The sequence below is a fragment of the Mugil cephalus genome, chromosome 21 (assembly GCF_022458985.1).
Source record: "Mugil cephalus isolate CIBA_MC_2020 chromosome 21, CIBA_Mcephalus_1.1, whole genome shotgun sequence".
Lineage (NCBI taxonomy): Eukaryota > Metazoa > Chordata > Actinopteri > Mugiliformes > Mugilidae > Mugil > Mugil cephalus.
In genome coordinates, this window is record NC_061790.1 from 4,146,621 (window position 1) to 4,162,249 (window position 15,629).

Sequence of the window (15,629 nt, forward strand, 5' to 3'; positions counted from 1 at the left end):
CAGGCCCTTTGTGGACATAGCAGGGGACTGTGGGTGGCCTCGAAAGGGGGAGCAGTTAAAGCTCGGCAAATATTTAAAGTGCGGCAGCGCCTTTGTTTACCGCGGCCGGGAGTTCGGGAGGGTCGAAGCCGCTGATAGAATTACGCATCAGCCAGAGGTGTCGGTCACAGAAATACGAAATGTTTCACAGCTTTCTGTGTGAAATGTGTCTCGCCTCTTAACTCGGCTTTATTTTACAGTCTTGCATGTGTGTGCTATTGATTTTCATGAAACCTGTGAGACATCAATAGCATTGATTCCATGTGGCTAGAAGATGTTTGCCCTGGATGATGCATTTTTCTTTTTATTATTGTGGTCTATTTGATGCACTCTTGGTTACAGAAAACAAGACTCTTAAACTCACATCTTAAACGTGTATTTGCATACATCTGCATATTATCATGACTTACATTTAGAGTACAAACATCTACAACAAGATTAGAGGGGAAAAAGATTATTTTTTCACGGTAGAATTAAAAAAAAAAAAAAAGAGGGGGGCTGCAAATAGTAATCCCAATAAAATCCCAGTAAAATTTGTTACAAAAAACGCTCCCAAAAATAGGGTTTAGGTGAAAGGACTGGACACTGAGATATGTTCACGTACAGACTGCAATCACAGGACAAAAAGGTTTCATTAGGAGGTCCGTTATCCTCGCACGATTAATTGCTTTGGAAAAATATTCAGTGCATCTCTCGTGATGATTGGTCTGGTAATACAAAGAGGGATTCAAAAATCTACCTGCCTCCTGAATCATGTAGTCACTCTATAAGTTCTGAATTATGACTGCGTCAAAGTGAAGTAAGAGCCGACACATTTCTCACAACATCATGAATATTTGATAGCAGATTGATTTCATCCAGTGCAGAGGCTGCGCTGCCTCTCAGGTAAAACCTGAACTTACACGATGGCAGAAGTAACTGAGGAGAGTTTTTAATAAAAATTAATCTTGCATTCATCAATGATTTTCCAAGGGGTCTACTCTCTGGATGTCCGGTGCTGGGCCGTGAGACCGGGTTCACGGGTCCACGGTGGGGATCGTGCTGACCTTGTTGTTCCTGCTGATGCGGCGTTCCGGCCGCGGCCTGGGCAGTTTGGTCTGGATGAGCTCCTCGGGCGTGTTGCCCAGCGGGGGCAGCAGCCTCTTCTTGCTGTTCCTGGTCTCGGGCAACCACTGAGGGGGCAGCTCGAACGGCCCGAAGCCGAACTGCGTGGAGTCGTCCGCCTCCGTGGGCGTGGCCGGCGCCACCTGCGACGAGGAGGCGTACGCGCAGGCGTGGACCGGAGAGGCCCGCGGCGCTGTGACGGACGGAGGGGCCTCCTTGGTGATGACCAGCCCTCCTCCTGTCCCCTCCAGAGACTCCCTTTTGGTGATCACTTCACCTCTGAAGCTCCCCAGTCTCGACCCACCCTTTGGGTCGTCTTTAGGCCCAGAGCAGCTTCCCAACCCGCTAGAGGGGATCTCGTTCTCCACATCTTCCTCCTCTTCTTCCTCCTCAGAGGGTCTGAAGATCTGCTGTTGGCCGATGTTAAACATCTCTAGAAGCTGGCTCCCAGAGCGACCGGCCGTCTCCAGTCCCACGGGCTCCCCGATCACCCCTTCGCCCCCTAAAGAGGCCAGACCCCCGGTGGTGACCACATTGCGGCGGCTGTAACGTCTGTGAATCCTAGCCAGCAGGTCCAGCCAGCTGTGGCGCGCCGAGCGGTTAACAGTCAGAAACAAGACCGGGCTGGTGAGCAGGGACACCTTGGGCAACCAGAGGGCTGTCAGGTACAGCGACGCAGGCAGCTCTACAGCGTCCACCAAAACGGTGCGATAGACCACCAAGGCGCCGTAGGGGGCGCTGCACGCAGAGAAAGCCAGCACCACGGCGAGGAGGGTGGCGTGCAGCTCGGCTTCCCTCTGGGACACGTACGGGATGGAGATGCTGTTCTGGGGAGTCCGCAGCGCCGCGATGATCACCTTCTTCTTCTGGCTGGCACTGAGCGCCCTCCGGATCAGCAGCATGAAGAGGAAGACGAGGGCCAGAGGCAGGATGACCGTGGTGACATTGTAGATGAGGACGTACACCACGTGGCCCAGGGAGCGGGCGTGGTCGTCCGAGCAGGAGGAGGTGACGTACACGTCCGTGACGTTGGTGACGGCAAACACGGGGAGACTGGCCACGGTCGCGTGGACCCAGATGTAGATGATCAGATCTCGAGATCTTGCGTCGGAGATTTTCCTCTCTAGAGGGTAAAGCACTGAGTAATACCTGCAGGCAAAAAGACACAGTATTAAAGCTTGACAACTGTTTGACCAGACGTCTTACGAAGGTTATTAGCTAATAAACAACGTGGAAACGAAATGTGCCTAGAATAGCCACATCAAAGAAGCTGAATCATCTTCGCTCTCACGCTGTTTACATGGGTGTGTATCTAAGGAAGTCGGCTAAAAAACGAAATTGTCAACCCCTCCTACTCAAGCATGAGCTTCAAGCGCTTTTGCTTGAAGGACAGAAATTCAGCAATCTATTATATGATCTGCAAAGTAATTTGGCCCTGGGAAAATGTATAAAAATAAAATAGAAATACATCTTTTTTAGCTACTTTGCAAATAGCCTCTCATATCATCTTAAAAACAGAATTTTCTCCCTCTATAAGTTACGTAGAGGTTAAAATCATGTGGCGGGTTTTTTTTTTCTTCTCTTTCTGACTATATTACTGATAATGGGATGTAGATTGCCTCAAATAATATTGTGGTCCTTTAATCAAAAACAAAGCAAATCCCTCAAAGGGGCCACTGCTATTCTAACTATTATTTCCCGCGACTGTCTCGTCTGCGCCGCTGTCCACGAGCCCGCAACCGCGCTGCAGGCTCAACCTGTGACTGTGTATCTCGATTACCCTCCTAGAGAATAAATAATTCATCGGTTTGATATTATTCTGACTGTACTAGTTGCTATGGAGGCGACATCATCTTTATGGCAGTGAAACCAAGGCTCCAACAATACGGGATTCAGCCGAAATGACCAGGAAATACGTGTGCACGAGTAGAGCGTGCTAGAGCGCGGTTTTTGAGTTTTATTCTTCATGTAGCTTTTCCTTATCGTTCAGCCAATACTATTTTTTCTGCAAACTTACAAACCCAACAGTGGCATATTTTGAAAAGAATGTGCAAGGAAGGCTTACAGCAGGGTTTTTACATATGCTAATGATTTTATTCTCTTTTTCATGCATAGCAGAAGTCGTATAATCTGGCATGCGCTAAGAACGTGTGGACCAACCTACTAATTTAACCCAAACCTGTAATTTTATCAAGCAAAAAGCACGTTCTGAAACGCTGAAAGTATCCATAGTGGATCCACTCCTGCTGACTTGTTGTAATTTAATAGCTCCTTGTAAATGTAACTACTTCAATGGGACTTCAACAAAATTACATCACAAAACCTTTCTAAAACCACATATTTTGCAAAGCTGCACAGATTATTGGTGAAACTTGATGCATTTTTTTCTATTTTGCATATTTTAGCTGATGTGTGGGGCAACATTTGGTATTTACTCACTTTTAATGAAATATAATGAAGTTTTCAGGGGAAAAAAAGTACCTATTTAAAGGTCCAGTGTGTAGGATGTAGTGACACCTAGTGGTGAGGTTGCAGATTGCAACCGAGTGCCCTTCCTTTCTAAGTGTGTTCGAGTAGCTGACTTATACTTAAATGGAAAAAAATTAAAACTAAAACACACAACATTTCATAGTCACGGGACTATACGTTCATGAAAACACAATTAATAATCAATAATGGTAATTATTAATGCTACAGTCAGTTTCTACTAATATTTTCTCCTACACATTGAACCTTTAATATAAAGGTTAATTAAAAGATTTCTCTGCATCTAAAACGTTGAATAAGATTAGTCCTGGTAGAATGAGAATTGCTATTATAATATAAATTGCTATTATTATATATAATTACTGTCATGCTGATAAAGTTGCATATAGTGGGGGGTAGCAGCAGCCATCTCAAGCTGCTTTTGGCTGTAGCGTTTAGCGCTGCAGGGGGGCCTGGGACACATGCTCCATCGATCACAATCCCCCTCCACCCCCTCTTATCTCCGCCACAGGGTGTAGACGAGAACTGAAAATCTTGTTTTCCCCAAACAAAAGAGCAATCTTCCAGAGTTAAGCACTCTACTCCAGTTGCTCCACTCGAGAGCTACTGAGTCTGCCAAGCAATGTATCAACAAACTGAACGGAGGATTGTTTTAGAAGATTTGCTTTTTGAAAAAAATAAAAAAAATGAAATAAAGAAAAACGGTGAAGTGAGTAGGAAGTGCCCTGTAGCCTTTTTGAAATGCGCGTTTCAAAGTCAGTGGTTCTGGCAGCAGAGCTGAAGTGAGCAGAAAACAAATCACACCTCATTCTACGAAGAGCCCTCTGTTGGATTTCAACTGTTTCGTAAGAGGTGAATCATAATTTCAAGTGTATACCATAATTATCTATGACAAAAAAAAAGAGTCCACTTCATGCTACGCGGATTTTATGTCGGACATGTTTCTGGCATTACCTGTCGAGTGCGATGGCGGTGAAGCTGAGCACGGTGACGGAGCAGAAGAGCTTGTGGAGGAACTTGAGGGCCTTGCAGAGCAGCAGCGTGTGAAGCCACCAGCAGCAGCGAGGGCTGCCCCCGAGGGCCACGTCGAACGGGACGCACACCAGGCCCGCGCAGATGCCCGAGCATGCCAGGTTCTTGATGAAGCGATTGGTCACGGATTTAAAGACATTCGTGCAGCACGTGCACCACAGCACCGTGGCGTTACCTGTGGAGAGGAGGACAGGGGTTAAAGAGCTAATCAGACATCAGACAAACACCGATCAGCCACAACATTATGAAGTGAAGTGAATAAAATAAACCGTCTTGTGGCAATTCATTGTTCTGCTGGGAAACATTTAGACCTGGTATTCATTCATGTAGATGTTTCTCAGACATGTAGCCCCCAACTAGACCAGACCAGGCAACTCCATTCCATAGCAGTGACAAGACCAAGGCAGCAGTCATCCCACACCAGGATGCAGCCTGACACAGACATACACAAAAACGCTTTAAAAAAGAAAAACATGAAGAACCGCTCAAGGCGTTGACCTGGCCTCAAATTCACCACATTCCAAACCGAGTATCAAGTATCTGTCAGTGTGTTTACATGCACAGCTTAATCGAGCTATGCACGAAATTCAACTTTCCGAATGCGGTCCTTGTCCCAGTTTACATGCAATGGAGAATAACTGACGGGAACATGTCCTCCTCCTCCTCCTCCTCCCCACTAGGAGGCGATGTGTGTCTTTCCAGCTGGTTAATACGCTTTCTAATAAACAACTGGAGTCGCTTTTTAAATCTCGTACGTAATGTGCCCGCTACTTCTGATCCAGATAAGATGGTGCTATCCCTCAGACGGTTCTTCTACCGGCTCAGTTTAGCTTCTTCTTCTGTGACCGGCTTTCTTGGATGTTTTTGTTCCGCAGCGATTGTGAAGCATGCGCAGTTATAAGTCCAACTGAGCGTATACATGCTGGAGAAATTATTATCTGAGTGTCTTAATCGGATGAGGAGAACTCTGATTTTAGTCTGAGTCACGTGTTTACATGCACTTAAGTTGTCCAGTTAAAGTCAGAATAAGGCAATAATTCGTTTTTTTTTTTCCACTTGCATGTAAACGTACTGTTTGAGAGGATCCACATTAAAAGAGTAAATGTGGAACTACGTATAACACTCTTGAAAGACTGTAATTATAATGTCCCTTTGTCTTGAATTCTGTGGTCATAGTTTGCACCAGTTCGACTGGAAGCAGCCAAAGGAAGAAACCTTGACCCCTCTTAACGGTTTGAAAATGGCCGACAAAAATTATTTATATCTTCTTCTTGTACGTGTATTGACTTACATTCGGGGAGTTCAGGGCTGCCTGATGACTGTGAATCACCCGCTGACATGGAAAAATTATTATTATCCACATGCCGTGACACGGAGAGATGATTTCTCCGCCACATCGTTCCGACATCCATCCATCAGAGACTCAGTAATAAAAGGAATATGAAGAACCAAGGAGTGAGATGTTATAAAACATATATGTAATAAAGTGTAGGTTTCAAGCATTACAGCACAACTGACTTACAAACTTTAGCCAATATTGTTAAACTGGGAGCCACACAGCAGGAAAATAGGGTGAAACTAGAAATAGAAGGACAGTGTGTACTGGTATCTGCATGAAAAAAAAAAGCCTTCCAAATACAATCCCATTTTTAAAAGACAGATAAGGATAATTTGGCCTTAATTCATGCGTAACTGTAAAGTATTTTGATTACATGCAGCTCAGTGGTTCATCACTTAGATCCTAAAACCAAGGGAGACTCTACGTGCTCAGGTGAAGGCAGGAAACTCTGGCATTTTAAAGTAAAGATGTCTCTGTAATTAGATGGACGAGACGGTAATGATGGTTAATTAGGCTTTAAAGTGTGAACTTTATTCTGCACAAGGCGCCCCGCACTGATGTAGGATCGCACGCGGCTCGGTGTGACACAAGCCTCTTCAAAAGTAATTACCCACGTAGTGTTAGCTGTGCTCCAATTGTCAGAAAAATGAGCAAGATGTTCTGCAGCGAAGACAACAGGTTTATTTCTGTTTTCATTTTTAGCAGTTTAATATAAAAAAATAAATAAAAAATTAAAAAATGCGGTCGCTCATCATTGGTTGATGTGGAAACTAAATCAGATTACGACGGTTTGACGAAAATAAACACAAAGGCCTTGAAAATACTCTCTGGCAAGAAGGTTTTATGTAACAGTCGATTATCCCAGATTTCCATTGTTGAAATTGCGCCGGTGAGGGGAAAAAAAAGGTGTGTTTTTTTTTTTTAAGGAGAACGGACTGTGCTTCACTTACTGTGCAGGCTTTCAGTAACAGCCTGTGTTACAGAGCGAAACACAGGAAAAGCATTTCGGGGAAACCCAAATGTAGCTGTAATTACCGACGCACACTCCGCATCTGCAGTCTGCAGGGTTGACTCACATGGGATAATGAGTATTAGCACAAATGCTCATTGTTTCAAACGGCGAGTTACATAAAAGAGCGCGCCCGTGGCAAAGATGTACTCCGTCCGACACGTCTGGAATCTATTGTATTGATATTTTATGCTCATTGAGGCTACTGAGTAAAGCAAGAATAAACAAGTTCTTCGCACGACGGACATAAACAAATATCTGCCTTTGTGTAACGAATGTAGCAAAAATTATTATATGATGCTTGATGTTTGATCCAGTTTGAAGCTAGTTGGTTTTGCTAACGAAATGCTATGGATACAATCAGGATAATAAGAAATGGGACACATACAAAGGTCTCCTCTGTCAAAACGACCCTGATGCTTTTAAAGGTTCTGTATCTGGAGTGACAATGACTCTGAAAGCATTAGGAAACTGAAAATTCCTGATGTCCCCAAAGGCATCCAATGGAGGCTAAAGTATAGAGAAACACTAATAGGCTAATAGGCGGTTTATACTTCAGTGTTAAGTTGACACAGAGGCTACGGCAACAATACAGGCAGACACCTACGCAGAGCCTAGCACCATAGTCTGACACGTACCTTCCCAGAAATGTAATGCCTGCTTGGTAGAACAGTGTTTCCATAATTTACAAATTAATTGTATGTATGACTCGTGTCCGGTGAAGTTTCAGGCAAATTTCCCCAAAGCTTCGGTCGCCAGCATTGAAAGTGAATCGATGTAGATGTAGAAACAAAAAATAACCCGAGTGGCAGAAAAGGCGCAGCGCCTACTAGCGTTTCCGTGTCATTGTTACAGACTGAGCCAGACTGACAAGTGCACAACTATAAAAGGATCATAATGGTGTAGGCTACATGCGTAGGTTTCGGAGCCTTTAGACCTTTGCTGCCCAATTTGGGGCCCATGGGCCAAACTCCTCCTAAAAAGTTCACGATCACGATTCACGAGACTTAAGGTTTAGCAGCTAGTTAGAAATCTTATACGAGTCGCATTAAAACTGTAGCTATAGCTAATGCTAACTGTGGTGATGGAGTAAGAGTTGTGAGCTTGTGTTTATGGCGAGGGAAGTTGCGTACTGAAAATACTTAACACTAAACACTTTTGTTTGTGGCAGTTGTTGGCATCTAGAGAGGCTGCAGAAGCTAACAGTTTAGTAAGCTAACGACCAGCTAACATAATATGGGAATAATAAAAACATATAATTAAAGAATGAAACTGTCATAGAGATCGATATTTTCCCCAGAAATGATAAGGAAGCCTCTATATAACTAAACGATAACATATAAACATGCTAACATGCTGCAAGTGCTAATGCGCAAATGCTAAACCATCTTAGTTAACTGTGTTGAAAAGCTAACAATTGTTAATTAGCACTATGGTTTTAGTTTGAAATTTACTATTTATCCTGCCGGACACATGAAAGCTTGGACCAGATTTTGCATTGACCAGTAATGGTTGAGATACCATTTCCAGAACCATGCTGCTAGCTAACATTCACTGCAGATCTCTGGTGGGACTGAATGTAAAGAGCAAGAATTAACTGAAAAACAAAGATGTGACATCACACAAATCAGTTGCCAGTTCATTTTCTCTTAAACATGTTAAAATTAAAGCATTAACAGTTCACTGTATAAGATAGTAAGTCAAGCGCGGGCACTGCTGTGACGTGGGATGTGCGAGAGGCTAACTATAGCACAGATGTTATGCAGGGATGTCACGCTGTCGCAGAGTTAAAGGTGGGAATCACACAATATTAGAAACACTCTTTTTTTGTTTTCCGACCTGCACAAAAAAAAATAGCTTGTTAAGATCCATGTTTCTAACAACTTATATGGGTCACTGTAAGTATCATCGTGCAGACAATGGTCAGACCCTTATTCTTTTATAGTCAGAGCTCGCATTGTCTCTGAAATGACATTGTCCTTTTGTGCCTGAAAATACTCACCTGGCCCTTGAGGAACACCTTGGCAACCATACTCTCAGAAGCCAATGGGAAGAAAGAGCAAACACTAAACATGATTGCTTTTTCCACTCAGCAAATCCCAGTTCTTAATACAGGTAGTGACATGAAAAAAAAAAAAATCTATATTTCAGATTGTCTTTGTTGATGTGCTTCAGAGTAAGTTGTGTGTTCTCTGGATTTGGTGTTAATAAACTGCTGTTCCCAGCGTGGGCCTGGAGAAGAAGGTTGCACGTGTTGAAATGTAATGTGTGAAACATAATTACCACATTTAACAGCTTTTTTTTTTTCTTTCTGTAGCATCCGAGTGCTGGTGGTGGTGTTATAATTACTGTATTTTCAATTAAAGACTCATGATTAGTCTTATGAATGGTAACCAATGGTAACTAGACAGCCAGCTAGTCCATGCAATTCCTCACAGACCTAATTACAGTTGTCAACAGTGTCAATTAGTGGCACACACACTGTGGCAGATTCATTAGTGAAGCTCTGATCTGAGGTTTATCAGTGAAAAAAGAGGGCTGCCTCGCTGGGGGCGGCTCCTGCCATCAACGGGTGTCACTGTTATGGGGCGGGGTTGTCTGGTCTGGTTTAGGTGGGTGGTTCATGTCTAAGTAACATCCACATGGATGAATGCCAGATCAGAATCCCAGCAGAACGTGTTATTTACTTCAACTGTCAGTGGTTTTAATGTTGTGGCAGATTGGTGTATGTCACTGTCACTGCAGAGACAAGACTGCAGGTTGTCAGGCTGTCAATCCCTCCCAACCGCCTTAGGCTTTGTTTTGTTTTTTTTAACTTAAACGTACGAACACAAGTTTAAATATTTCTATAATAACACGTCTCAACACTTTAATTTCCAGGTAAAGGATTAAGAAAACTGCTGATGACTCATTCTGCACTAAGGGGTGTTTACTAAATTTAGCATCCAATCAAATCATTTCTTGACTTTTCATGTCCCATCTCTTTAACTGTTACAGATATGGCCTATGGACATTCTCATTTTACTCATTAAAAAAAGAAGTGTTCCCATAATATTTATTAAAATGTTCAACTATTCCTATCAGGCATGACAAATTGTATTTATTTTTATCATTTATATTGGTAGTTCAAATTAGTTGGACATGTTAATGAGTTTTTCTACAACGAAAGGTCCATTGTAGCAGAAGAAGGAGAGCATGAGAACATGGTCAGAAAACCTACATAACCTAGCTTCCATTTCCTTTATTGTTTTAATTATGAGCTCCTGAAAGCTTTGCTGCAGAACACTGGTTCCAAATTTAGCATGTCCGTCTTAGTTCTGTGCAACAAAACTGTCGTACACGTGTAGAGCATGCGTTTAATTGAATTGGGTTGCAACAATTTTGTTCGACTGAAACAAACACGCAAACAAAAGCGGAACGAGCTCATTCAAACCTTAAGGTCGAAACCAACACACAGAGCACCTACTGACAATACTGCAAACCACCCACATTGCTGACAGAATCTAATGAGCACAGGTTGTTGCCAGAGAGAGACTTTCCATGCGAATGTGCGGTTTGAATGACATGAGGTCAGATTTACTTCCTCACCTCTGCATATGTCTCACATACAGAGACGAAGCATGATTGTTTAAGCAGGTGTCAAACGTGAACGCAACACTAAATGGGTCATGCTAATGTATGACACACACACACACACACATATATGTACTGTATATAAGTGAACTGACTCCGACTGCATTTGTCAGAGCTGTATTAATGTTGCCTCAAATAAAAAGCCCATTCCCCAAGAAAATTGCAGGCATTTTTCAGCCGGTCGTGCAGGTTTTTTCTTTTCTGGATCAAAAGAAATAAAATTGGACTCCCATTGAGATGCAAGGGTGCCTGCATGATGAAACCAAACATATCTTGTTCCACATATCCCGAATTATTATTGCTATGTGAACATCAAAAAAACATGTAACCTGGCTTTCACCAGAGAATAAAACTCTTTCTAAAAGATCAAAGATACGTCACTGGAACTGTCAGCGACTTTTTTTTATTTATTTATTGTTCTTTGTTTTAATTATTATTCTCTGAGTTAGTTACGTATTCAAATGCGCCTGCAGATGAAGTCGTTCCAATCACCCTCGAAATGAGTGTGTGAATGGTGATTGATCGTACAGCTGATTTGTGATGCAATTTATCTTTCATTTATTCAGCGACAGTACTCCTGCCTTTCCGCAATCAATAGTCCAGCGGTCGGTGTAATTAGACTGTACACTCAATTTGTGTGTATTATTTCAATCACGGGGTCTTTGTGAGTCGGGAACTGTACAATCTACACATGCTTTATGACATTTAGTACTTCTGAATTAGGAACAGTAATGTGTGGGTTTGGATTTCTCACTACCATTAGATATATAAATGGAACAGTTTGCAGAGAGACGAGCTCTGTCGTCCAAGGTGTTAGGAACTTTTGAACCTAGGACCTTTTTATAAGTTGTGTTGCTCTGCAGAAACTGAGAACGATCCATTAAGCTACTCTTGTTAGCTCCTACTTCAGGGCGGGTACGTTTCCAACAAAAGAGGAACCTTGAGCATATGTTGATATAGGCATGCACCGATCAGCCACAACATTAAAGCCACTGGAAGGAGAAGTAAAGAACAGTGACCGTGTTACGACAATACAGTGTTCTGCTGGGAAACTTTTAGCATGTGGATGTTACTTAGACATGTAGTACCCACCTAGACCAGACCAGACCAGGCACCCCCACCCCATAGAAATGACACTACTTGATGGCAGCATCTGTAGGAGGATCCACAGAGGACCCTCCCCTCAACCCATAGGAGCCTAAGGCCCCTACAACAGGACGCCCTCAGAAGGTCCATGTCCATTCTTGGATGAGTGTTTTGGAGGCACAAGGGGTCTAGGAAGGTGGTCATAATTTTATGCATGAGCGGTATAAGAGTATATCCTTAAAACCTAGCCTTAAAAAGAGACGTTACTATGGCATTTGCCGGCTTTTAAAGTTACTTCTGTGTTCTTAATGTCAGTGTGAATGCAAAGATAAACGAAGGTACATGGCGTCGTTCTCGGGAGAGCTCCTCAGTGGATAGTCACTCTCTGGGAATCCCCAGAACTGTTGGATCCGAAAGCACCCACCGACAATACAAGACCTCTGTAGGTGCCCTAAGGTATCCAGCATAAAGACACCAGCAGCAGATCCATGAAGTCTGAGCCAACATGGATCAGACCACCACCTCTAATTAGAGGCACCTCGCAGGCCTCGCTGTTTGGGAAATGTTCCAAAACCAGACAACTGGTCTTAACATTGACCAAATGTCTGGGTCTGACATGAGAACCAACTAAAAATATACCAGACTTCAACATGGATCCTTATTATAATATAAACAGGGGTCATCGCTATAAGGTCATAATGTTTGGCTTTATGTGACATGCATTCCTTTTTTTTTTTAAAATCTCCATGCCGTGCTTCACCGACCTGTCACACCGCTCTGCGCATCCAGAGTTAGTGCTGAGTGGAAGCAATTGTCACTTTGGTAATTTTTTTGGCCAAATTTCATGTCAAGTGCGCCCCGTTTCATCGGAGAGAACCATCTGTGCAAAAAAAAAGGCCGGCTTCTCATTTTGTTCATACCTTTATAAATGACACCAGCAGAGTGTGTGTGGTTTTTTTTTCTTCTTTTTTTTCCAGCAGCAGGGAGAGATGGGATCACATCTGAATTTATGACAAATACCACTCAAATAACATTCATCCGCGCTGCTCGTTTCAGGAGGCACGAGGACTGTGTCTCTGGCTGCCGATATGATGGAGTGGATGTCGGAGCCTTGGTGAGGCTGATGCGTCGGTGCAGTCCATCAATCCGCACTGCTCCTTCTTTATTACCATCATCATCATCAGCAGCAGCAGCAGCAGCAGCAGCCTGTGCTTCAGCTGGAACCAGTGGGACTGGTTGTCCAAGAGCCTGCTTTAGAAGAAGCTTAGAAAGTAATCTCTGCTATTCCGTTGTGAAATATCGTTTTTTAACGACCACAGTCCGAACCATCGGACAAGTTAAGAAGAATGAGACACTTAAGCAGCTCTGTTGTGGATGATTTGTGGTACATTGTCTCGGAGTAATAAGCGGACTACTGACAGTTATGGTCTGAATGGGGGAGCAAAACTGTTGGTCACTGATCATGCATAACATTATGACCACCTCCCTGATATTGTGTTGGTCGCCCTTGTGCCTCCAAAACAGGTGTGACTCATTAAAGGATTTTTCTGAGGGTGTCCTGTGGGTGGTACATGTACACGTAAGTTTCCCAGCATTGTATGGTTTACAAGAGGTGTTATTTACCTCTCCTGTCATGGTTTCCGGTGCTGTGGCTGGTTTGTGTGTATCTGTTTACCATTCCTGAAACTAATTCCTTCTCCAGTTCAGACCGAAGACACAAGAAAAACAATCCCACAAGCACTGGGCCGCTCGTCTGGGAAAAACCCACCAATGCAATCTCTCGCATTTTGCTTTGAGCACAAACTAACAGAGTGCTGCTGTTTGTTCACCTGAATCTTTTTTGGTACTGGTGTTTCCCTGTTGTTGCAAATTGCTCCAGTTACTCCGGCACAAACATGCCACCCCATAGGAAGATCCCCCTGACCCAGATTTTTCCCTTGTAGCGTTTGGAAAACACAGGAGCAAGTGTAAATATCCAGAAAGAATGTGATCAGTGGGAATACCGCCTGTAGGATTTTATTTTTCCCCCCTCAACCTGGATGTGTAGTATTGATGTAGGTGTTGAGACTCACCGAGCAGCGAACCTATGAGGATGAAAACCTGGATGGCGGTGGTGAAGTCCCGGTAGGCTTGCTCCCGGACGAGCCGCTGCTGCTCGACCAGATCGGTCCCTTCGGCAGGTGGGCTGCTGTCCCACGACCGGGTCGACGCGTTCAGGAGATCCAGCCAGATGTGGGCTGCCGTGAAATTGACTGCACCGTCCGTCGCTGCCCGGCTCCCGCTATCCATGTCGACCTCGGATCCTGGCGGATTTTTTAAGAGAGCTGGCAGGACGTCAGCAGCCAGCAGTGGAGAGGCATTCCTGACCCGCTGTTCTCCTTGCAAGGAGGCAAAAAAAAAAATAAACAAATAAATAAAAAAAATCTACATATCACAGCTTATGTTGTGCAGGAGAGAGTCAGTGAAGATGCAGGTCGGCGCAATGACAATGAAGGTGCAAATGATGATTTTTGTCAGTGCATATGTCTGGCAAATGAAAGGAAAAATCATGGTCAAACCTAAACTGCATGCCTCGTAATTCCCCAAAGCGGATGCGTGGCAGAAATCGCTTTGTGAAAATCCGTGCGCGGTGCGCTGGCCGGGGGCTGGGACGGACGCTGCTCTCCCGGACACCCGGTGCGCCTGAAACCACACCGGGGTTGCGAAGTGTCCATTCCGGGAAACGGATCCCGCAGCTGGAGCGGCACCGAGAAACGCGGCGCCGTCACCTCTCGCCTCCGGAAAGAATTGTGGCTGACAGGCTGTTACTCCTGATGCCGCTGCCAATCGCGCTGTCGGAGGCTGTTTATTGGTAGACTGGATGGTGTGGGGAGACCGCAGCCGAATACTTCACAGCGTGAGGTGCAAGACGGAGGAGGAGAGCCCCTCCTCTCGCTGTTGCGCCGAGAAACTCCGCTGAATCTTGTGAATGACAGGCGGCATGGAGGAAAGGACGAGGAGCGGGACCCGGGGACAGATGCGTAAAGATCCATATCCAGGAGGCGTGACTTTAAAGAAGAAGCTCTGAGGGGTTTTTATTTTAAAAGGCGGATAGATAACTGGTTAGGACTTGTACTTTTGTTTCATTATTGTTATTATTAGCTCTACTTGAACACTGCTGCTGTTGTCTTGTTCACAGGAATTTGTCACATTCCTCTTTGGTTTGCTGAAAATACCAAAAATAGGAGAGTGCATTCCTCGGTGGAATTCATTGTTCATTTTATGTTTTTATTCATGATTCATCCCCTTTTCTAAAACATTAAATCACACACCAATCAGCCACAATATTAAAACCACTGACAGGAGGAGTAAATAACATCGACTGCTGGGCAACTTTTGGACCTGGTATTCATGTGTGTGGATGTTACTTAGACACGTAGCACCCACCTAGACCAGACCAGACCAGGCACCCCCACCCCACCCATAGCAATGACACTCCTTGGTGGCAGGGTGTAGTTTGACACAGTCACACACACAAAAGCACTTTAGGAAAAACTAAAAAAAAGGATCAGTACAAGGTGTTGACCCTTGTCCTCCAAATTCACTAGATCCCAAACTGATCCAGTATCTGCGGGATGATCCACAGAGGCCCCTCCCCTCAACCCAGAGGACCCAAACACCCCCCCCCACTCACAACGTCCTGTAGCCAGACACCACAGGACGCCCTCAGAAGGTCCATGTCCATTCTCCCATGAGTCACAACTGCTTTGGAGGCACAAAGGAGCACTACACAATATCAGGAAGGTGGTCATAATGTTATGCCTGATCGGTTAATTCAAGAAGTAAAGACAGATTTAATGATTTAATGAGGCAGCTGATCTTATTCTACACTGTGCTGTTTTAGAGGATGTCAGACTGTGC

At 44.2% G+C, this 15,629-nt stretch overlaps 1 protein-coding gene across 2 annotated transcripts; it reads right to left on the bottom strand.

Moving 5' to 3' along the window:
- Nucleotides 1-399: 399 nt before the first annotated feature.
- On the bottom strand, nt 400-15,159 carry gpr176 (G protein-coupled receptor 176). 2 transcript variants are annotated; one of them, XM_047573101.1, is made up of 4 exons: nt 14,288-15,159; nt 13,802-14,099; nt 4,585-4,837; nt 400-2,292 (listed from the first exon to the last, which is right to left on the bottom strand). In XM_047573101.1, exons 2-4 carry the CDS (start codon nt 14,016-14,018, stop codon nt 1,056-1,058), a joined length of 1,707 nt encoding a protein of 568 aa, XP_047429057.1. In that variant the 5' UTR covers nt 14,019-14,099; nt 14,288-15,159; the 3' UTR covers nt 400-1,055. The 2 variants fall into 2 exon arrangements, with proteins under 2 accessions (XP_047429057.1, XP_047429056.1); XM_047573100.1 differs by having other exon boundaries at nt 13,802-14,107.
- Between the last annotated feature and the right edge of the window lie 470 nt (nt 15,160-15,629).

What these genes read in the sequence shown, in the direction of transcription:
- gpr176 (XM_047573101.1), bottom strand. Translation starts at nt 14,018, where the DNA reads ATGGATAGCGGGAGCCGGGCAGCGACGGACGGTGCAGTCAATTTCACG. An exon ending in CCTCATAGGTTCGCTGCTCG is followed by an intron (nt 4,838 to 13,801) that starts GTGAGTCTCAAC and finishes TCCTCTCCACAG; the next exon opens with GTAACGCCACGGTGCTGTGG. An exon ending in ACCGCCATCGCACTCGACAG is followed by an intron (nt 2,293 to 4,584) that starts GTAATGCCAGAA and finishes TTTTGCCTGCAG; the next exon opens with GTATTACTCAGTGCTTTACC.